Genomic DNA, 25,249 nt, shown 5'->3' with positions numbered 1-25,249 from the left:
AGTCCACAGAGCACCCCTTTTTATACACTGGGAGGCAGGAGAGACTAAAGAGCGCGAGCCTACCAGGATGGAGGCTGAGGCGCAGGGAGGCTGTCTGATGCTTTTTTGGGTTTAAACTTCCTGTCCAGTGCCCACACATGCCCGGGGAGTGTGGGCAGGGCAGACTCAGAAGGAGGAGGAGCAGATGAGCTATATCTCTCCTCTTGTCTGTGCAGAGAGAGAAGGGGATGTCAGCGCTGGTGTGCGCTGAGGCTGAGCTATGTGTGAGACGAGACATAGCTCAGCTCTGCAGCCATCTACCTCAGAGCTGACACAGGCACGGCTGCACAGTGGGAGGTGAGCAGCAGCCGTGACCTGTGTTAACAGAGCTCCAGCAGGCATATTCCTGCTCTGCAAAAACAACATTTGGTAGTGGCGGCCGGTGGATGTGTATAGTGTGACCAGCCCGGGGGGAGATTTCCACCCTGCCAGCCCTCCCCTGTACATAGTACATAGTGCCACACTGTAAAAAGTAACATGATCAATGGAAATGGATGGATGTAAGGGAAACATGCCACTCCCTATGGCAGTGATGGTAAAACTTGGCACCCCAGATGTTTTGGAACTACATTTCCCATTAGGCTCAACTACACTGCAGAGTGCACAATTAAAGTCCCACCCCTTCACATAGTTACCGTAAAGGTCACATACAGTGAAAGGATGGAGATGAGAGATGAGATGGCCTTTAGTTCAGGTTGTTGTCCATTGCTATGTGTTAATATTGCACTGCAATAGACTGCAAGGGTCTGAAAGAGACCTTTAATCATTGTTGTAATTTCAGTGTACATTAAAAGATGTTAAGCATAAATCATCTTGGTGAATCACAATATGTACATAATTTAATCCTGAAGAATTTAATCCTGAAGCAAACATGTGCTAAACTCAGAGTAACAGCAAACAGCAGGCACACACAAGTATAAATGCTCCTCCTAATATATAAATGAACAATAAATGTTATAACTGTTCATGATTGGGTACAGAAATCCATTCAGCTGGAAAATGGTTGAAATGATCAGAAAACTTTACTGTACATAACCAGCATGAATTATATATACCAGTAGTAGGACTGCCTTCATATAAGATCTACAACCTATAACACTTTTTTCAAGCTATATCTAGTTTCTAATCCACAAATACTAGTTTTGCAAGAACATGTTCCTAATTTTTTCCTCACCACATTAGTTAATGGGAGGATTGTGTTTGATAAATTGGCTTGGATTATCTATAGTATATAGTAGGAGTAGCCAGGCTAAGATGACAAGTTAGGCCTCGTACACACGACCGAGTGTCTCGGCAAAAACCAGCAAGAAACTTGCTGGGAGATATTTTTTTGCAGAGAAAAACGGTCGTGTCTACATTTTCGTCGAGGAAACTGTCGAGAAACTCGACAAGCCAAAAAGAAAGCATGTTCTCTATTTCCTTGACGGGAATGGAGAAAATTGGCTTGTCGAGTTTCTTGACGGCTTCACAAGGAACTCGACGAGCAAAACGATGTGTTTCGCCCGTCGAGTTTCTCGGTCGTGTGTACGAGGCCTGAGAGAAACACTGGCTGCAGCTGCTCTACTAATATACTTATCAGCAAGAGGAGGGAGCTGCTGAGCAGGAACAGTTCAACAGGTTGAGTCAAGCAGCTCTGAACTGTTGGAAATGTAGTCCTAATGAGAGGGGCTCTACTACAATCAACAGCTTTTGAACTGCATTTCCCAGAGGGAGATTACCAGGAGGAATGGAAAGAGCTGCATTTTCTCAAGCTGTACAGGAAACTTAATTTGTGCCATCAGGGAGCGCAGAGAGTGCACATCACTGTCACATTACACATCACATCACTGTGTGCACCACCACTGCTATGTAACAGCAGCCTGAGCTGGATCCGGAGTGCTGAATCCAGGTGTGCCCACAGTCAGAGTCACCTGGGTACAGAGCAGAGCAGAGAGTGGACTAATCGCTGTGAGTGACTGGATGGTGAGCAAATATCTTCGGGACTGGTGAGCTGCTGCTGTGGGGATTTACTATCTGCTGCTGGAGAGAGAGAGACTAACCCTTTTAGGAACTGGCCATACAGCCATCAAGTAGCCTCAAGTAGCCTTATTGCTGCCACCAGGCTTGACTGGCACTATTCTCATGTGCACCAATGGTACAATTGGGCCCAAACGCTAGCCAGCTAAAGAGTTAGGACTAAAGACTGCCCCTTTACAGCTGCTACACAGAGACCTTCACCCACTGCTTATGCCAAGAGGTACCTCTCAGGAGACACTGCACCATATCCTGGCCATTCTCCTAGAGTGCACTCTAGACTAGTTATTGTATAATTATTCACATTGTGGTTAAAGCTTATATTGCACTGTTTATTGCTGACTTTGAGTTAATCTCAGTCTAGTGCAGTGTTTCTCAACCTTTTTCCAGTCAGGGCACCCTTGAAAAATATTTTCAGTCTTGAGGCCCCCCTGTCCAAGACTTGGTTCACGTCGCTGTGTGTTGCAGGACACGCGCAAAATCACGCTCGTTCTTGACACACAGACAAATGCTCTGCTCTTTAGGGGTGCCATTAATTCTTAATGGTGCCCCATCCATTGGCAAACATGGGTTGCTTTTGTTGTGGCACAAATTACTGCGGGTAGGGAAATGAATGGGCTGCCCTACACGCAGCACGCATCCGCACAGAACCAAGAGCTTGTTCACATGTCAAGCTGGAGGGGCAGTAAAACCACATGGTTGAGCTGTTTTTACCACCCCCAACTTTTGCCCCTTTAGCTGCAGAGGCAACAGCTGGGGGTGTAAACATGCTGTGGCTGCAGCTGGAGGTATACCCAGGGTGATTGGGGCTACACTGCAACTACTCCGCATCTGTGTGCATTGCATTTACGGGCTTAAAACAGGTAGTGAGGAGGCAAGATATGCTTCTTTACTGGCTGACAAATGCCCCTGAAAAGCGATATGAACACAAATTGCTTTGCAGAGGAGCAGCAGTCCTTGCTGCTATCTCGAACAAGTCCTACAAAAGTAGTTATGATGGTACAGGAATAGGGGGGTCAGGATTAAAAGTAACATACATACAGACAGATGCGCATGCACACAAACAGACACACGTACAAACACACACACTGTGTGTGTTTGTACGTGTGTCTGTTTGTTTGTGTGTATGTGTGCATCTGTCTGTATGTATGTTACTTTTAATCCTGACCCCCCTATTCCTGTACCATCAGAACTACTTTTGTCACACACACACTAACAGACATGTGTACACATGCACACATACACTGAAAGAAGAACTGTCAGAGCTGCACAACAACCAATCAGATCCAGAGTGCTGTAGCCATGATCAGAGGATGTGGGGTGTCAGTGACTGTGACAGCTGGTTATTCATAGCAGAGCCCCCCCTCACCACCTTACCCTTAGCCTCGCAGTCAGCGCAGTACTTGTTGTCCTCCTCCCTCAGCATACGAGACAGGATGGCCTGGTGCTGCCCATTCAGCTTCAGGGCCTTCTCTCTCTCTGAGCGGGTGGCCATGTCTGCGGGCAAGGGAGCAGTGTCGGTCACGGTGGCTCTACTCTTTCTTCTTCCCCCTCAGGGAAAAGCGCGCGAGGCAGAGTTCAGGACGGTACCCGCGGCTCTCACGTCACAGAAGCAGTGCGTGCGTCCGACCCTCCCATAGCAACCAATGATGTATTCGGTTGGCAAGACGCGGTCGGGAGGCCCGCACGGCCAGCACAGCTTCCTGAGTGCCGGAAGGTGAGTTTTACACAGCGGACCGGCACTGCTGTAAAGCAGTAGTGTTACAATATTTGGGGTCATTTTGCCGCGGCACACCTGGGGACTCTTCACGGCACAGTGGTTGAGAAACGTTGGTCATGTGGTACAGAATTCTATTCTAAGTAACCTTGGCATAGTGATTGTACTGTCTAGAGGACTGTGTCTGAACCTACCTTCTGTGTGTTAATGCTCAAAGCACCATTTTTTCTAACCCATATCAATACATTTAGTTAATTTACCACTAAACGGTCCTGACCTATTTCGTGGTGTTCACAGCTGAGTTAAAGATATCTATTCTCATGTTCTTATAAGTGCTTGCAGTAACTTTCATTCAATCAGGTGTGTCAGAGGGACCGAGGTTGTTCTTGGATTCAAGGTGCAGAACAGAGAAACCAAATTACCAAGCAGCCCCTTTAGGTGTAGCGCTACATAAGGATCTCTCCTTTAGCTGTCAGCATATGATACATCTGAAGGCAATCTACTGTATGCTGCTTGCAATGTGTAATACACATCATAAAGTGAGAGAAGTACATTGTTTTCCATCAGCTTTGACATCCGTAATACAGTGAAAGAATTTATGCTATGTATTTATAGTAAGTGTTCTTTTTAATTACTAATCTAAGCCTCAGAAACGTTACCGTGTTAAAATATATCCATCTTATAAAAGAAATACACTTTATTTTCTTTCAGTCAAATGACTTAAATGTCTCCTGCTACAGTGATGTCTGCCTGCTAGCCACAGACAGGTCAATTTAACCACTTGTCTAATTTGGTTTAGTTTTATACATGTCTGATTGGATAATAATCTATGAAGATGATAAATGTCTCACAAAGCCTTTTGGATTTGCTGCAGGTCAGTGATCAATTCAATTAAAAGATACATAACGGCAAGATTTATTTAAATTAACTTCTAAAATTTGGCAATGCTTCCAGTAATCCTTTATCTTACTATTAGGAGGCTATAAAAAGAGCTTACATCATGGTGGCCAATGCCACTGATCTCATCGCAGTTTAAATATCTGCACCGGGAATGATCTGTGCTGCAAAGAAGAATGTAGTGACATTTCTAGACACCTAAAGCTCAGGACAAAATAAAAAGAAAACTAGACCTACTGAAATAACTAGAAGATTAACATATGCTAAAGTCTTTGCAAGTGCAAAAAGCGTACATGTTCTAACTGTTCACCTAAGATTGGAAATAATGTAAATATTCTCACCATACAATTCACCTAAACTTAGTTCACCAAAGACTGCTTTCAAAGAGCAACTAAACACCAAAAAAGCAAAGAAAAAAAAATCTGATATTACCTAAAAGAGTTTGATTAACTGCTTGCCGACCAGCGCACGACTACATACGTCAGCAGCATGGCACGGACAGGCAGAAGGACGTATATATACGTCCCCTTCAAAAGCATGGCATTCTGGACAGCACGATTGCGCGTGCTGGGAGCTCTGTGACTCCGACCGCGGCATACCCACGATCATGTCAAGGTGAGGGTCCTGCCGACTTGATCGCCGCAGGGATACCTGCGATCGTCTCACGGTAAGGAAGAACGGGGAGATGCTGATGTAAACAAGCATCTCCCGACTCTGCCTAGTGACAATGACAGTGATCACCGCTTCCTGTAATCGGAAGCAGTCATCACTGTCTTGTCACACACAGCCCATCCCCCCTACAGTAAGAATCACTCACTAGGGCACATTTAACCCCTACAGTGCCCTAGTGGTTAATCCCTTCACTGCCAGTGTCATTTTCACAGTAACCAGTGCATTTTTATAGCACTGGTCGCTGTAAAAATGACAAAGGTCCCAAAAATGTGTCAAAAGTGTCCGATACGTCCGCCATAATATCGCAGTCACGATAGAAATTGCTGATCGCCGCCATTACTAGTAAAAAAATATTAATAAAAATGCCATGAAACTATGCCCTATTTTGTAGACGCTATAACTTTTGCGCAAACCGATCAATAAACGCTTATTGCAATTTTTTTTACCAAAAATATGTAGAAGAATAGATATTGACCCAAACTGAGGAAAAAAATTTTTTTTTTATATACATCAATTTTCAGCTTTCACACTTTGAATGATAATTGCACAGTCATGCTACACTGTAACCATGTGATTTTTTTTATAATTTTCTTCACACAAATAGAGCTTTCTTTTGGTGGTATTTAATAACTGCTTGAAAAAAAAAGTTTTCTTAGTTTCTGTCAGTAAATTTTGTAAATAAGTAATTTTTTTCCTTCACTGATGTGTGCTGATGAGGCTGCACTAGTGGGCACTGATAGGCTATACTGATGGGCACTGATGAGGTGGCACTAATGAGGCGGCACTGATTAGGTGGCATTGATGAGGAGGCACTAATATGCCACACTTATGGGCACTGATATGTGGCACTGATGAGCACTGATAGGTGGCACTGATTGGTGGCACTGGTGGGCACTAATAGGTGGTACTGGTGGGCACTAATAGGTGGCACTGGTGGGCACTGATAGGCGGCACGGATATGCAGAACTGATGGGTGGCACTAATGGGTGTCACTGATTGGCATTGATGGGCAGCAATGATGGGCATTGAAGGGCAGAACTGACTGCCATCACTAATGTGCACAGATTGGTGGCACTTGTGGGCACTGATTGCTGGCACTGGTGGGCATTGATTGCTGGCACTGGTGGAGCTGTATTGTAATCAGGGCACTGATGATCAGTACCCTCATTACATGTCTGGATGTCCCCTGTGAGGAGATGCCGCTAACCAGCTCTCCTCACCACACACTCTGTCAGTGTGAGGCAATGAGAGCCAATTACCGGCATTTCCATGTTTACATGTGACTGGCTGTGATTGGACACAGCCAATCACATGGTTAAAGAGCCACGGCTCTTTACAGAGATTGGGGGTCGTGCTGTGTCCTAGCAACACGACGTGGCCGCGATCGCCACGCTGCGTGCCCCAGTGGCCATTCTGGGAGCATGTCATATGAGATCATCCCAGAATGAGAGCCACACCGCCCCTCCATCATTTGACGGTGGGCAGGCGGCAAGTGGTTAATGAATTCCATCTATTAACTGGCCCAGGGATAGTCTGGTGATCTGTGGAAAATAATATGTGTGAGATAGCGTACTCTGGTAGGTACGGTGTGCATATTGCAGTAAGCACACTGTATTGGGCACAAGTTACAGGTCTATTGAGGCAAAATATGTAATGGTGTATGATATGTGTTGGGAATAATTAGATGAAGGTGAAGTGCGCTGGGGGTAATGGGATCCAGTGTGCTTGGTGTACTGGGGTGCACTATACTGTGTGCAAGTTGTAATGGGTGATGGTTTTAATTTGGTGACGTGTACAATTTAATGCACAGTGAAGTGTTTAAGGTGTAGTGTGAGTTATGCTGTTTATACAAAGCGATTGTGGGGGTAAGGTGAAAGTTTACCCCCCAGTTTATGTCCCTAAAAACTTCAGTCCACAACACACATGTTGTGCATTCAATGCTATTTGAGTATGTAGAACAGGAAAGTCAGAAAAAAGTCCTGATCTGTATACTTTTGCCAGGTTAGTGACTCAAAGTAATAAAGCAAGAGGGGCTGAATGCCAGTTAGGCAGCTAGAATTTTCAAAAAGAGAGGTCGACAATGTTAAACTTGTTGGGATTTTTAAGGATTTGGTAATAAATATAGATCCCCCATCTCATCCACAATTTTTAGGTATAGCCATTGTAATAACACACTCTGTTATAAACCAAATAATCATAACCACTATTGACCAAGCTTGTTAAGTGATTCATGTTTTAAGAAATGCTCATAATCCTTCCAAAAAACACAATCCAATACTTATTTAAGGCCGATGAATCAAAATTGCCCTGGAAGGAAAACTAGTTTCCCATGGCAACTACCTAGCTGTTCATTACACAGTAAGCACACAATAGTGCCACTTGTTAGATATCATTTCCAGTATCCGCTCTTAGGTACCTATAAAACTATATAGCACAACCTTTCGGTTGACTCTACTGTACTACATTACACTTAAAAAGTTGAATGTAAGAAAAATAAATATTTCTTATTGCACACTTTCATTCACAAATTGTTATACATACACAGAGCTGAAACAGACAAAGTGCAAATGTTCTTATAATGTTTGGTGGTTTGCTTTAAATAAAAAAGAGAAAAATAATTAAGAACCTCCTGACCTTGAAAAGCTGGCTTTTCACATGCGTCACTAGTATACAAATATAAACTTGTCGCTCTCTTTCAGGATTTTCCTGTTAGCAACCGTAGCAGTAAAATGTCCCAAACAAACATGTTATCTTTTTAAGGAAGTCCCGCTAATAAGGAATTGACGTTCTTCCCCACAGATAAAAAAAAAAGCATTTCACTTTGCTTCCCATAAATCAAACCGTTTATGCTGCAATCTATGTGAGCATGGCATAAGAAAAGAAAATGCAACCTGTTATTTATACTGGATGTGTATCTGCTATATCAAGCACTTAGCAAAGTCTCCTCTGTTAACAGTAAAAGGGCGTATTTGTGATATTTCACCAATGCCCAGGTTTCACTGATATTTTCCTTCAGTTGTTTATGTAGACATTTTGAAGAATGAAAAGTTCTTTTAAGGGCTAAAAATTATAATCATTTTGGTATTGCAAAAAAATACAGTTTAGCAAATAAATTCACTGAATCTCAATTTAATTGGACTCAGATCTAAATGCAGGTACCCCAGAGGCCAACAAAGATGCGAGCACATTAAATTGCGAGATTGCGAATGGCATGCCATATCTCATGCCGCGTACACACCATCACTTTATGTGATGGAAAAAAACGACACTTTCTGTGAAGTAAAAAACGACGTTTTTGAAACTTCAATTTTCAAAGACGAAGTTGCCTACACACCATCATTTTCTCACAATGATCTTGCAAAGTGAGGTTACGTTCCACCACGTTTTACCATTGAAGCTTGCTTCTGGGCATGCGTGGATGAAAAAACGTCTTAGAAAACAACGTTTTTTGCTACACACGGTCAATTTCTGGGAAGTAAAAAGTGCACTTTTGAAAAACGACACATAAAATTGAAGCATGCTTCAATTTTTTTTGGTCGTTTTTTACAAGACATAAAACGACGTTTTCCCCCACACACAGTCAATTAAAGTGACGTTTTTAAAAACGTCATTTTTTTTCATCACATAAAGTGATGGTGTGTACGGGGCATCAGAGTTGGAGCAAGGTCAAGGACAGCCCAGATTTTGAGGTTCATCAAGCACACAGATAACAATTTGACCAATGCACTGCCTTCTTTTAGGGAATGTTGTTTTGATAGGGTATTGGATTTTACAAGTATTTTTTATCAGATTGATGGCAATAAAAAATAATTCTTAACAGAAATTTTAGGCTGAGAAACCAGAAATCAGACTACTCAGAGGAAGAATCTGGTACACAAAATAGTTCTGTAGAACAGAAGTGTTAACAGCTTGCTCATCTATTAAAGATAAGTGTTGGTGTGGTCATGGAAAAGTAAAATGATGTGCTTTTAAGACTCATAGCTCCTTACTCCTGATAAGTGCAAAATGCAAAGAGCATTACGCACTATGCACTGAAGGAAAGGAAGAAATTCTACTGTTTTCAATTTGTAATTAAACCACCAGGTTCTACTCTACAGAAAAGGTAATGTGCTCAACTGATTTGTTTTAGCCCAAATAGTTCTTGCAGTCACAGATTTTTCCAGATCTTGGGAAGTTGTAGCTTCAAAATTGTTAAACAACATAAAAAAATTATGTCCTTTGACACCATGATAAAAGTGTATAATAAAGCTAATTCACATATATGGATATTATTCTATACTGTACACTGCACATGGGACAGTTATTGAAGCCCTAAGGCCTCGTATACACGATAGGTTAAACAGAGGACAACGGTCTGATGGACCGTTTTCATCGGTGAAAATCGATCGTGTGTGGGCCCCATAGGTTATTTAACCATCGGTTAAAAAAAAGCATGCTTGGAAGCATTGAACTTCGTTTTATCAGCACGTTGTTGTGTTTTACGTCACCGCATTCTAATGCCGCGTACAGACGGTCGTTTTTTGTGATGAAAAATTAATTTTCAAAAACGACGTTGCCTACACACCATAGTTTTTTCAAAATGCTCTAGCAAAGCGCGGTTACGTTCAGCACTCTTTTCCATTGAAGCTAGCTTCATAACTTGCTTCGTCAGCTTAATCGGTTAACTGATGAAAATGGTACATCGGTCCGTTCTCATCGGATGGACCGATCGTGTGTACGCGGCATGAGTCTTACCTACCATTTTCCATCTTTCCACCCACATCATTTTTCATTATAATGGCAATGCTTTTGCTTATTCTTGGAGCCCTAATTAAGGGGTAGTGGTGTTGCCCTCAAAATGTGTTGGTTGTTTTTATATGACATTTTTATCAAAAATAAAAATGATCTTTTATTCAGATTTGGCCTGGCACTGCTTGCTGTATTTCCATGGGTTCACTACCATTTTGTCTCCCTTTCCACTTTATACACTCTCTATTTCCCCTACTCTTTCTCTATTATGTCCTTTACCTGTTCATACTCCGCCCACTAGTTTTTCTGTCATTGCAGCTGGTCTTTTAAACCTTATTTATCGAAAGCCAATAAAATTCCTGAACAATTGAAGCTGAACCTAAGATTTAAAATTGCACAAGCAAAGTACTTTCTGTGGAAAACCACATGCAAAATCCATAAGAAGATGCAGAAATACTAGTAAGTCAATGCTTAACTGTATGCACATGTTTCCTTTTCCTGAAATAATTGACCTTGGTCTCTACACCGTCCACTTTTTGAGCTTAATGAAAAATAACATGACTTGGTATCGGCCAAGATCATCATTTATAGGAAAAGTCAAGGTTGCATATCATTTCAGCTACCTTTATCTCTGGATATTCTTATCACACGTGTTTTCACTGAGGCTACCCTTGTTTTTGCATTTTTGTATTGTATGTTCAAACCAATCAAAATACCATGAAAACCACTTGCTACTTTTGCCTATTGTTTCTTTCACTCTCCTAGCCTTAAAGAAGAGTTCCACCCAAAAGTGGAACTTCCGCTTTAAGCACTAATCACCCCCTTACATGATCCCCTGTCATAAGGGATCGTGGAAATCTGGTAAGGAGCCAATCCATAGTCTGGTGGAGGATTCATCATGTTTTTTTGGACACGTTTTATCAACAGATTTGAAATGTGGCACAAATACACGGGTGTCTGATATCTCATCTGCTATATACTTATGTAATTTTATTGTCACAATTTTACATTTTATTGATATCTAATTATAACCAATAAGTTTATTTTTCATATGTTTCTTGACCGAAATGTAATTTGGTTTCTTTCTTTCTTATTTATCACCATTATATCATTTTTCATTATTACTGAGGGGTGTTGAGATGGCTGCATAGTGTATCCTAGTGGCTATCATACTCCAAGGTTCTGATATAGCAGCAAGCTTCATATATATCACCATATATCACTCACTTGCCAATGTTTTAGTTTTGTGTTTGCCAAGTATGGTGTTTAGAGGTAGCGCGATTTATATTTTTCTCACATTTTGTTCTTGTACTTATTGGGCTGGATTCAGTAAGCAATTGCGTCTGCGTAACCATAGTTACGCAGCGCAATTGCTTAGTTGCGCCGGCGTAACGACTTTTCTGTATTCAGAAAGCTTGTTCCGCCGACTGCAGCCTAAGATATGACTGGCTATGCCGTCGTATCGTAGGCTGCATTCTTACGATGGCCGCTAGGTGGCGTTCCCGTAGTGGTCAGCGTAAAGTATGCAAATTGCATACTAACGCCGATTCACAACCGTACGCGCGCCCTACGTACGCAGTTTACATCGTTTACGTTCGTCGGGTTCCGCGTAAGGCTGCTCCTGCTATTAGCAGGGGCAGCCAATGCTAAGTATACTCATCGTTCCCGCGTCGCAATGTTTGAAAATTACGTTGTTTGCGTAAGTGAATCGTGAATGGCGCTGGACGCCATTTACGTTCACGTTGAAGCAAATGATGTCCTTGCAACGTCATTTGCCGCAATGCACGTCGGGAAAGTTTCCCGACGGAGCATGCGCACTACGTTCGGCGCGGGAACGCGCCTAATTTAAATGATCCACGCCCCCTACGGGATCATTTAAATTACACGCCCTTACGCCGGGCAGTTTTAAGGAGCGCCCGCGCAAATTACGTAGCTACTGCTTCATGAATGAAGCGTAGCGCAGGTAATTTACGGAGGCGCAGCGTTAAAACGGTACGCTGCGCCTCCGTAAGAGAGAGCAATTCCTACCTGAATCCAGCCCATTGTTTACATGGTAATTGCAGCTCTCGGAGTGAATAGACTGTGACTACATTGCAAGTCTTTTTTTCTCTCTTCTATTTTTTTGTTATTGTAGCGCAGTTTCTTTCCATTTTTTCCATATATTGTTTACACATACAATGAACTTGCCTATTGGGTCATCTCAACTATTCTCAATTGAACATATCAGAAATATGATTCATATAAGAAATATGATTCACAATTGAATGTTCAAGTGATGCATGAGCAGAACAACAAACACAATGATGAAGCCATCAATTTTCAATTCAGCACATAACATAATCAAATATCCCTGCTAAAACATAGAGGTCTCAGATGAAGTGTACTCATTTAATCTAGGGTCTAAGTATAATGAGTTTATAATGATTAAAATCTGTAATTATTAGATCTTGCAATTTTCATATCTGCCAGTACAGATAATGGAGTGAAGACCAGCAAATAGTGAATTGGGGTAGAATTGCTTCTCTGGTTGCAAACTCTCACTAGTCTACCATCTATATTTTTACACCAGAGTACAACCTATCCATTATATATAACCTTTAACCTGAGAGCAACACTGACGTCACTGCCCTGCCTCTCTACATCATCCACTCAGAGAATACTTTGCATTAATTCTCAAAATGCATAACATTCTCTCAATGGTGCCTGCGCTGTGTGGGCAATATCCTGTGCTCAGAACGCAGCAGGCTAGGTGCTCAGCATGGGACCCAAAAGGAAGTGGAAATCACTGGAGTAACAGTGTCTACTTCAGTGATTTCCAGCTTCCAGGGGCATCGGCCAGGTTTAGTATATGCAAAGTAACAATGCCCAAAAATGGACAAACGTAACTATGCATAAAATATTCATACCTGGAAATCCTATTTACGTATATCCTGGGGTAATGGGTGAACTCAAATTACCCATAGGTATAATACTACATTGTTAATTATTTTTTGTACTAAAACAATCCAATGCTACAAAAATATTGGTGGCACAATTAGATCCACCAATTTATTCACAAGAAAAACCTGTGCTAAACTGTCTACAGAAAAAAAAAACTATTTAAAACATATTTGCACTGTTCGAAAATCATCAGCATTGAAGAATGGAAAATAAAGCTACCTACTACTACGTTAAAGTGATTGTAAGCCACTGCACAGAGCAGGTAAGTATAACATGTTTGTTATTTTTAAACTAAAAAAAAAAAACAGACTTAAGTATCACTTTAAGGCTACCTTAGTTTGTTCGCAAATAGCAATAATGAATAAAGGTGTATTTTGCTAGTCCTTATTCTAGCACTAAATATGTGTTATAATAATGTAAATATGTGTATTATAAAATATTTTGAATTCAAATGAAAGTTCAGTCACGTAAATAAAAACATGAATACATGAAAAGAGGAAAAATAAACCAGTTTAACTATTTATGCAAACGTTTACATTCCTCAGTTCTCTGAGGAACAAAATGTTATTCAACCTGGAAGTTCTGGAATTCAAAGTATGGCTTTGTCTGCTAAAATGTGTTACTTTGTGTTTCCTAAACTGTAAGACAATAACACGTTCCTATATACACTAATGCAACTGTGGAACTTTACCCATGAAGAACATACTCCATTTGGGGTTTAATTTTTTTTTTATTATAAACAAAAAATATTGATTTAGAATTTATGATCAAATTAAAATTGTTGCACTAGAATGAATATATATATATATATAACAGCTTACCGGCTCTGTTATCTTGTCTTCTGGAGTTTTTACAGCAGCATTCATTTGAGGGGCAGGCTTTGGAGGTGGAGGTGCTCTACGTTTCTTCACCTCTGTTCTAGCACCAATGCCAGAAATATTGCTCAGTGACAATGATGCCCCCAGAGCAAGAGAACGTGAATTTACAGATGGAGAACTTGGGGCAGTTGAAAAACCCTGCAAAATATATAAAGGACAACACGATTAGTGTTTTACCTATAGAAATTGCCATTAAAAGATTCGATCTGTATCTTAACTGATGTCAAAGATAGTAAAATACACCATATTTGATGCCAAAAACAGAAAATGATGCCAACTCAACAGACAATTATGACATTTTGCTGGGGATATCAGAAGTCATCTTACTGTATATTTAGAAATGTATAAATTCTAGTAAGTAAATTAAAATAATGCACTAGACCAGGGATATGCAATTAGCGGACCTCCAGCTGTTGCAGAACTACAAGTCCCATGAGGCATAACAAGACTGAGCCACAAGCATGACAGCCAGAGGCTGAGGCATACCTCTGGCTGTCATGCTTGTGGCTCAGTCTTGTTATGCCTCATGGGACTTGTAGTTTTGCAACAGCTGGAGGTCCACTAATTGCATATCCCTGCACTAGACCCTTGAACTCATAAAGATTAAGGCTTAATGTACACTGGGATCTTTCGCTTCTGAAAAACCTACGATATCATTGCGGAGTCCCTCAGGGATCTCCCTTGTCACCCCTATTGTTCAATATCTATCTTCCGCCCCCTCTTTGAAATCATCAGGAATCAGAAGTTACTTTACCACTCCTATGCAGACGACACTCAACTGTATTTCCGCATCTGCAACAAAAAGGACCATTCTCTTGGACTAGAGAAATCCCTCCCTCTAATAGATAGCTGGATGACATCCAGTTATCTTAAGCTCAATGGTTCAAAAACAGAACTTCTCCTGTTTCACGCAAACTGGAAAAGTCACCCCGCGTCAACCTGGACCCCCCCGCTCATTCTGGGTAAAACTATCACCCCTAGCACCAAAGTCAAAAGTCTCGGAGTCATTTTTGACTCCTACATGACAATGGATGCACAAATAGGGTCTGTAGTCAGCGGATCCCATCATCTGCTGCGCCTATTACGCCGACTCGTCCCCTTTATCGTGTGTGGGCCCCATAGGTTATTTAACCATCGGTTAAAAAAAAGCCAACTTGATTTATATTTAACCGATGGTTTCCTAACCAATAGGACAAAACCGATTGTTAGTAGGCACGACCATCGGTTAAAATTCCATGCATGCTCAGAATCAAGTCGACGCATGCTTGGAAGCATTGAACTTAGTTTTTTTCAGCACGTCGTTGTGTTTTACGTCACCGCGTTCTGACATGGTCGGTTCTTTAATTTATGGTGTGTAGGCGCGACGGACCATCAGTCAGCTTTATCGGTTAACTTAAGACAACTGTCCTTCAGACCGTTTTCATCGGATAGACTGATCGTGTGTACAAGGCTTTAGTATTCTGGACTTGGGTTGGATACCCTGGGATTGCTCAACATTGAATATTTCTGCACTAAATAAATAGGTATTTTGATCTACTTCCATATATTAATTTTGCCAAGAAAACCCAGTTAATAGTCTCACTATGACAGCTTTCCAAAAGGTTGTCTTAGTCAACATATTTTCAACCCTACTGGAAATATCTAACTAAATTTAGATGTAATGCAAGTGAGCAACAGATGGCAATGTACACCAAGCAATAACTGTGGGTCTTCAGTTAAAGTGTATGTCAAGGAAAAACTTTTTAGTTTGCGTTTTGTATGGATTAGGGAAAGTTTAAACTGCTTCAGGTTTACATTGCTGTTTGTGTCCCCACAGTGAACTCTCTAAGGCCTCATGTACACTGCTGCTGCTAAACGGACGTTTAGGAGCAGTTGGGTATTTTTTTTAACTGCTCCTGAACTCTTCTCTATGTTATCTTATCAGTACACCAGGTCGTTTATAGTCGTTTCTAGGCAGTTGAGTTTAGAGGCTTTTTTTGGAATGAAAAAAAAATGGGATCAGAAGCTGAGTTTAGAGGCATTTCAAGCACAAAACGCTTCTAAGCGCAGCTAAATGCGGTAACTCGCGTTTAGCCGCATTTCGGTTACAGGCGTTTTTCATTTTTGGCGTTTAAATATATAGTATATATATATATATATATATATATATATATATATATATATATATATATATATAAAAAAAATAAAACGCTTCTAAGTGCAAACAAGGCAAAACGCGGCAAAACAGACGTTTTAAACGTGGGTTACTATCTGTCAAGTTAAAGCGTTCAGGAGAGGTTGTAAAAACGTCCCGTGTACATGAAGCCTAAATATTCTGGTGACTACTGTCACCAAGACAAAAAATAAGGGGAATTTCAAAATGTAAGCATTGTCAACAGAGTAAGAGGTAAGATAAAATTGTCCAATGAGGGCAAATGTTCGGGTGACAACTGTCTATGAAAGGAGTTTCCCTCTCTTGGTGAGTTTTTTTCTCTTATTTCCTGTTGTGTCTCCAGGAAAAGGGAAATCTCCCGTTGGGACACACATAGCAAAAAAATTAACTCAGGGATTTTAACTCATTCCCACTTTATCCACAACTGAAGAAAAATTAAGTTTTGTCTATACAAACACTTTAATCATATAGGATGTTTATAAACATCACATGGTATGGTTAGTAATCTGGAGGTCTCATGGGCTCTAGCAAAATAAGTGAAATTTAACTCAGCTTTCCAAAAAATTGTGGTTAATCACAGTTCGTTCATTCATGAATCATGAATGAACTGTGATTAACCACAATTTTTTGGAAAGCTGAGTTAAATTTCACTTGCCACACCCATCCTGATTACTACCAGACCTGTTGAATCAAGAAATCACATAAATAGAAGCTGTCTGACAAAGTGAAGCCTGCTAACAGATCACAAAAAGCCACACATCATGCCACAATCTAAAAAAAATCAAGAACAGATTAGAAACAAAGTAATGTACATGTATCAGTCTAGGAAGGGTTTCAAAGCCATTTCTAAGCCTTTGGAACTCCAGTAAACCATGGGGAGCGCCATTATCCACAAATGGAGATAACATGGAACAGTGGTGAACCTTCCCAGTAGTAGCTGGCCTACACAAATTACTCCAAGAGCATGACGATGACTCATCCAGGAGTTCATAAAAGAACCCAGAACAACATCTAAAGAACTTAAGGCCTCACTTGCCTCAGGAAACATCAGTGTTCATAATTCAACAATAAGAAAGAGACTGGGCAAAAATGACATCCATGGAAGAGTTCCAAGGCAAAAGCCACTGCTGACCAAAAAGAACACAAAGGGGAGGCGCATGTGCGGAGACTCCTAAAATGGCAGCGTAAGCCCGGAGCTCTGCACAGCGCCGGGCATACAGCCAGAATAGTCACAGAGTTCAGCTTCCAGGAACCCCCAAATGACGGGAGACAGCAGGGGAGACTTCCGAGTACCAGTACATGCCAGGTAGACATGCCAGAAGAGCTTTGGGGCCTCAATTTGAGTCCATGGACGGCCAGGATAATTCCAAGATGGCAGCGCATCTCAGCCATGAGACCAGGTCACGGATGATCCATTCACAGCAGCCAGGCAAGTGTTGAAACCTGAAACCCTCCCATACACCCCTCAAATTCCAGGCTCTGCTCCCGCTGTTGAAACCCCTTAACCAGCGTCCACACTGTCTCCGATAGAGCGTTCCATGGGGCCCCTACGGACTATCCTCACTGGCAGTAACCCCTACTCACCCAGACTCCATCACAGCACAGTCTGTACAGGGTCTTGATGTTACCGTCATTGTCTCTGAACTATTCTCCAAAGTCTGACTCAAACTTACTATTTCCAGAGCAAACCAAAATATGGACCATTTACACTTCATGCAGGAGCAGCCTGAAGCTGTTCAGGCCTGGATCGACAATCTCGAAAATCGTTTGAGAAGGGACAATTTTCGGATCAGAGGGTTACCAGAATCAATTAACGATGTCTGGACTGCAGTGCAGAAAGTTATTAAATCCCTGATTTCCTCTGTCCTGGTACATAAGTTGAAACTGGATAGCCCACAGACCCCTGGTCCCTCCCAGGAAAGATGGTACCCCAAGAGACATAGTGGTAAAACCACACTATTACTCCATTAACCTCCCTGGCGGTATGATTCTTTCAGAAAAAACAAAGCGGTACCATTATTTGCAAGGAAATTTGGCGTTTTATATTGTAGGTCTGTAATTTTTAGAAATAACTCACTTAAATCTGACCAAACAAGATTCTAATAGGCATCCCGGGTATGACATTTTTTTAAAAACAAAATTATAAATTATAATATAATAAATAATTATAAATAATTATAACAAATAATAATATAATTATAATAAAAATTATTCAATAATGTAATCAAATTAAAATCACTGAAATTTGCTCAGTTGCAGAATTGTTGCTGTCATTATTTTTTTTTTTTATGACGAATTTCCCCACAAATCGCTATCGCACAATTCTGCAAGTGATTATAATTTATTATCGCTGTTTTTTAGCTGATCTAAAACTATTTTTGACATAAAGGGACACTTTTGGTTGCCATGGACAATCTACAGTTTGCAGGGAGAAAGAAACGTTTTTATTATATAAAATGACATGCATGACACAGGACAGACCACTAGGGACAGGGGGGGTGTGTTTTTTTTACATACAGTACTGTAATCTATAAGATTACAGTATACTGTATGTAAGGTGTTTGTTTACGTTTTTGAATTTGGCGCCGTTCTCCGTCCCCGTGCGTCATAACGTCGCAGGGAACGGAGATCGGCGTCACACGGAGGCACTATGTGAATCGAGCGAGGTCCCGCTCGCTCACACAGCGCGGTGGCATCGCTGGATCCAGGGACAAGGTAAGTAAAAAGTGCCTGTGGATCTAGCGAGGCAAGCCCGAGACTGACTCGGGGTTACCGATCGTAGCAGGAAAATCTAACCCCGAGTCAGTCTCGGGAACACCGCCAGGAAGGTTAAGGAAGAAGTGATGAAACTTTCCCGCCGACAGGACCAGCTACAGTTCCAGGGACAAGACATCCAAATATTTGCGGATATTTCTCCGTTCACTATTCAAAAGAAAAGATCATTAAAACCCATCCTTGTCGCCCTCACCAAGAAGGATATCAAATATCGTTGGGCATTCCCATTCGCCCTGAAATTCTCCTACAAGAGAGGAACATAATGAAATTCACAGCTTCCCAGACCTTAAGCTCATCTCCCAGGAATCAGCGAAGGACACCATCCAGCAAGGATCTGCTAAACGCCCTACACCACCTACCACTGTAGGGAACTGCCAAGCCCAAGAGAGTCAGAGATAATTTGCCCCCCTGATGCGGTGGAACTTGACCCTCTTGTCTGTTTTGCTTTTTCTCCCCCTCTTTTTTCCAGGCTAGAATTACTGCCTGAGAATTCTTTCCGCATCAGGATAGAACTTGTCCTCAACACCCATGACTGTTGCTGGCATGTTGTTTAGGGGCCTGTGCCCCATCTCCCTCACTGAAACTGAACTTCTCGCCTTGTATCCCAACCAGTCCATACTACCCTCCCATGGAATTGTATTCTCCAATTAGACCTTTTAGTCTACAATACCAAAGGGGGAACCTGTTTGCTGTTTCCGCATAAATTCATGTAAAAAAGTTACTTCAATGCTGTTTAGGGCTGGAGCTGATGTCTTGCGCCTCCTCTTACAACTCAGACAGGATGTTTCCAACTCTGGATGGCAGGAAACCTATTTACCGGCTATACAAAGTTTTTTGTTCTGAATGAGGGGAGGGAGTCTTTCTCCTCCCCTCATTCTGGGCCTGGTGCAGGCCTCATGGTCTACAAGAGTTGCTCTCTTCTTCTCTTACTTCTTTGCTAACCAAATGTTTCACACCCTTGGCCCACTAACACAGAGGTCATCCTGGGAGGTGACTCCAATATGGCTTTCGATTCAGGTCTTGACAAGTCTAAACCCCTTAATACACAAATGATTAGGCCTAGTAAAGTTAGTGTGCAAATAGTGCGACTGATTTTCCAGTCTAACTTGGCTGACATATGGAGGGAATTAAACCCGACCACCCGGGACTTTACCCATTTCTCGAACCCACACCAATCTTACTCGCGCATTGATCACATCCTGCTCTCCACTCGCCACACTCCGTCAGCCCTTACGTCCAATTTCTTGGACATGGCTTGGTCGGATCACTCTATGGTGACTCCTAGACAACATACTTCTCCGATTGGACTCTCAACCAATACATCCTGAATGATCCCATCAGAGTAGGAGGCTCTGCAGGAATATTTCCGCCTCAATAATGTGGGGGATGTTTCTGCAGAGACTCTCTGGATGGCCCACAAAGTGACTATTAGGGGTAAGCTAATGCAAATTGCGGCACAACAGAAAAAAGAAAGACATAGAGAGACTTGAAAGTGAATTTTACACTTTGAGCAAACAACATAAAAAATACCCTACTAAAGTCCCCGGGCTTGTTCTTAATGCTGCTCGAGTGGCCCCAAACTTGGCCCTCACAGTAAAAGCTGATAAATCCATTAGATGGACTGGGGCCAAATTCTACCAGAGAAAGAACAAAATAGGACCCATGCCTGCCTCAAAACTATTCCCTAGATTTCAGTCCCATTCCTTACCCAAAATTAGACAGGCTGATGGCACTTTAACCCTGAACCAACAGCGCATAATGAAGGCCTTTCATGAATTCTATACAGATTTATATAGAGCAGACGAACACACAAACCTCACTCGAGTAGAAGAGTTCCTGGGCAAATTAAGCCTACCAACATTGGAAGACGATCACAGAGCAGAAAAAGAAGCTCCCATTTCCGCTGAGGAGGTTGCGGTGGTTATTAAAACATTAAAGGGGAGAACGGTGTCGGGGCCCCGATGGGTTCTCAACGCCCTACTATAAAACATTTACTAAAAACCTTGACTCCATACCTCACTAGATTCTTCAATTCAATGATTAATGGCACCCCAATAGGAAACCAACTCAATATGGCGTATCCATACTTCCCAAACCCGGTAAAGACGTAAGTCTTATAGGGAACTACAGACCCATTTCCTTGATTAATAACGACCTAAAAATCTTAACTAAAGTATTAGCAAATCGTCTAGCGTAGTTTATGGGCCTATACGTCAACAAAGACCAGGTCGGTTTTATTCCTGGTTGGCAGGGACCCAACCAAGGGAGAAGAGCGGTGGACCTTATATCAGTACTACAATCGGACAGGGCGGGGGAAAAAAAAACAAGAGGGCATGTTACTATTGTTGGACCTTCAGAAGGCCTTCGATTCCGTATCCTGGTCATATCTCTTTGTGGTTTTCCGGCGCTGGGCAAAAACGGGGTGCAAGACAAAGTATGACAGACAGAACATGGCTTTATGAAGAGCTTCTACTGTTATCAGTGGAGTCCTTAAAGTAAGGAACATCTTCTACCGCAATAGTAAGCACCTAGTTAAGGCGAGAGATGACCAGATCCACAGAAGGGCAAAACAGTGACAAACTCCTCATTAAGAGGGTATAGCAGCAAGAAGCATTTTGTACATGCAAAAATCCTATCAGAGTGATTAAATCTTTATTGAGAAACAACTTAAAAATAGGGTATAAAGATAAAAATTTGGAGGCCTCATGTGGCCTATAGGTACCAAGGCCAAACACAACACTGGCAAAAGCAACAAGTGGATCTTTCAGTTTTAGGGTGTAGCGCATCAGATTAATATGGGCACCACATTAATAAGGGCAAAATGGGTCACTTTCAATTTATCAATAATATAAGAAGACTCTGGCTTTGGTAGACTGCCCCACAGATAGTGATTTGAGTGACTCAGTATCAGACCGAGTGTCCACAGCTGAAGGCTCAAAGGTCAGTGTTGGAGATTACGTTTAGAGATAAGCTTTTATGACTGTAGTAAAAACTTGGGGAAGCAGGCCCAGCAAACTCAGCAGGGCCAGAGAAAAATCCAAGGAAAGGAAGAGACTTCAACACTAATAGGTAAAATGACTCCTAGCTACAGGCTAGGAGGGGTGGCTTCCCTTCAGTTCACCTGCCCCTGTCTATCCATTAAAATGCATGTGCCTCCACTGTGGGGACACTCATTGTTTAGTGTTAGGACCACAGATATTACAGGGTGCCTTGGCGCGGCTCTGTGGCTCACGCATGCGTTTGCAAATGCGTGCGGACTGAACCCCTGTTTTTAACGCATACTGTAGACAGGTTAATTTGTTTTCTGCAAGCTGGTCGGTAAGTAGGCTTGGTTTTTCCCTGGGCATTCCCCAGGTTTTTGTTGTTATCTGCTTTAGCTTTCCAATGCTACCTACTGTTATGGCCAGCTATAGACGGGGGCAGTGGACATGTTTATGCTTCACCTGTGGTGTTTATATTGGTCCATCAGTGCACCAACACCTTTGCAGCCATTGTGCTATATGCTGGGTGCTTGGTGTGCTCTTGTACCTTTAAAGGAGGGGTGGCTTCCCTTCAGTTCACCTGCCCCTGTCTATCCATTAAAATGCATGTGCCTCCACTGTGGGGACACTCATTGTTTAGTGTTAGGACCACAGATATTACAGGGTGCCTTGGCGCGGCTCTGTGGCTCACGCATGCGTTTGCAAATGCGTGCGGACTGAACCCCTGTTTTTAACGCATACTGTAGACAGGTTAATTGGTTTTCTGCAAGCTGGTCGGTAAGTAGGCTTGGTTTTTCCCTGGGCATTCCCCAGGTTTTTGTTGTTATCTGCTTTAGCCTTCCAATGCTACCTACTGTTATGGCCAGCTATAGACGGGGGCAGTGGACATGTTTATGCTTCACCTGTGGTGTTTATATTGGTCCATCAGTGCACCAACACCTTTGCAGCCATTGTGCTATATGCTGGGTGCTTGGTGTGCTCTTGTACCTTTAAAGGAGGGGTGGCTTCCCTTCAGTTCACCTGCCCCTGTCTATCCATTAAAATGCATGTGCCTCCACTGTGGGGACACTCATTGTTTAGTGTTAGGACCACAGATATTACAGGGTGCCTTGGCGCGGCTCTGTGGCTCACGCATGCGTTTGCAAATGCGTGAGGACTGAACCCCTGTTTTTAACGCATACTGTAGACAGGTTAATTGGTTTTCTGCAAGCTGGTCGGTAAGTAGGCTTGGTTTTTCCCTGGGCATTCCCCAGGTTTTTGTTGTTATCTGCTTTAGCCTTCCAATGCTACCTACTGTTATGGCCAGCTATAGACGGGGGCAGTGGACATGTTTATGCTTCACCTGTGGTGTTTATATTGGTCCATCAGTGCACCAACACCTTTGCAGCCATTGTGCTATATGCTGGGTGCTTGGTGTGCTCTTGTACCTTTAAAGGAGGGGTGGCTTCCCTTCAGTTCACCTGCCCCTGTCTATCCATTAAAATGCATGTGCCTCCACTGTGGGGACACTCATTGTTTAGTGTTAGGACCACAGATATTACAGGGTGCCTTGGCGCGGCTCTGTGGCTCACGCATGCGTTTGCAAATGCGTGCGGACTGAACCCCTGTTTTTAACGCATACTGTAGACAGGTTAATTGGTTTTCTGCAAGCTGGTCGGTAAGTAGGCTTGGTTTTTCCCTGGGCATTCCCCAGGTTTTTGTTGTTATATGCTGTAGGCAGACCTTGACCTGTCAGTGGACGTTGTGCCAAACTGTCCCCTCTGTCTAAAGCAGGGTATACAAGGACTGAAAATTGTCATCTTCACCTGGAAACGGATGACTTTCTGTCTGTACAGCTGTCTGTTTTATCGACCGGCTTCTGTTGATTAATCATGCTGGAGAAGCAGCATTCAATGAGCGCTTTCAGCCATTGATGCCTACTCACAGAAGTTAGTCTTTAGAGACAGAGCAAGAGCAAAGAAAATACTAACAGCTCTGGACCTTGAAGATTTGCAGCTTACTTAGCCAGAACCACTCCACTAAGTTCTTTAGTAGGGCTCAGTGCCTAAGGGTCATTTCTGGATGCATCTTGCAATATCTTATCAAATGGGGTCTGGACTCAGTAAGACCAAGTGTCAAGACTGGGGATGACTGCACTGGATTGTTGCACGAAAAGGGACTTCCTGCAGCTACATGGAGATCAACCTTGATAAGGGAAAAGGTTGCTAAAAAAAAGTAGGTTAAAGTGGTTGTAAATCTTCTTGTTTTTTCACCTTAATGCATCCGACCCCGTTTTACTTACCTGAGCCCCGAATCTCCCTGGGCGTGATCCCACGTTGCTTTTTTCCCCAGGTCTTGTCGGCTCTTCATTGGATAGATTGATAGCAGCGCAGCCATTGGCTCCCGCTGCGGTCAATGAAATCCAATGATGCAGGAGCATGCCCGCAAGCTAACCCCTGGCAAGCTCTTGTGGGAAGGAGCCGCATGAGACGCAAGAGTCGCCGTGGGACCCCAGAACAGGACGATCAGGGCCACTCTGTGCAAAATGAACTGCACAGTGGAGGTAAGTATGACATGTTTGTTTTTTAAAAAAAATAATAGCTAAACCTTTACAACCCCTTTAAGCCTTAAATCAGTGAAGCTGAGAAAATAAGTCTTTCCTCGTAGAGCGCTAGCAAAAAACGAAGGAGTGCTGTAGTAGGAAGGTTTTTTTTCAGGGCTTGCTGTTTTTTTTTTTTTTTTTTTGTCATTGTCAAATCCTTCCATAGACAGCAATGTAACCCAAAGGTTTAAGAAAAAAAAAAAACTAACTAATAAGGCCTCATTCTGTTACTCTGTCTCTCTCTTTCCTTCATCAGCCTGTTCCTTGCACTTTAGCACAACAGATTGCTTTCTTGTGCTGATTCTTCACATCATAGTCTGAGCTCTGCTGTACAGGGACTGCAAAAGACTGAAACCAAGTCAAATTCAGGTACTCCTACTGCTTGCTTTAAAAATTACATTTAAGGTTGTATTCATGAATACAGAGCTGCATTAATCTGTGTATTGTATATCTTCCTGGAGATCAGCTTTAGGAATTAATGAAACAAGTGCCAACAATAATATGAAAGCTAGAAAAAGCTGAAGGTCTCAGGTATACCAAATGAGCCTTGACTGCAATTATAATCAGATCTCCCTGCACACAAATCTGTATCTCCGTGGATCCTTACAATGATTACATGATTACATAATTGCACCAAATCATTACAGTAAAGGTCAGTGATGTGGTTATTATCTGGATGTAAATATATTTGTCAGGAAAGCTTAGAAGAAGAAGATTTGCCTTGAACTCAGGGTGGCTTCAAGGTGGATCATGCCTAATTCTTACATGTCCTAGATATTCCAAGGACAAGAAAAAATATATATTCCAGCTCCCATATTCTCCACAGCGGGTATGCAGATGCAAATGTGTCTCTAAAAAAAAAAATACAAATGGACA

At 42.2% G+C, this 25,249-nt stretch overlaps 1 protein-coding gene across 6 annotated transcripts in view; it reads right to left on the bottom strand.

The window, feature by feature from the left end:
• COBL (cordon-bleu WH2 repeat protein) overlaps positions 1-25,249 on the bottom strand; it is a 426,299-nt gene that overhangs the window by 151,547 nt on the left and 249,503 nt on the right. For all 6 annotated transcript variants that reach the window (XM_040353303.1, XM_040353300.1, XM_040353306.1 and 3 more), the window contains one exon: positions 13,828-14,022. In XM_040353303.1, coding sequence (XP_040209237.1) covers positions 13,828-14,022 — 195 coding nt within the window. The remainder of the gene's footprint in view (positions 1-13,827; positions 14,023-25,249) is intronic.

Source organism: Rana temporaria, chromosome 5 (assembly GCF_905171775.1).
Source record: "Rana temporaria chromosome 5, aRanTem1.1, whole genome shotgun sequence".
NCBI lineage: Eukaryota > Metazoa > Chordata > Amphibia > Anura > Ranidae > Rana > Rana temporaria.
Note: the sequence above shows the minus strand (reverse complement) of the source record. Positions and strands in the feature narration are given on the sequence as shown.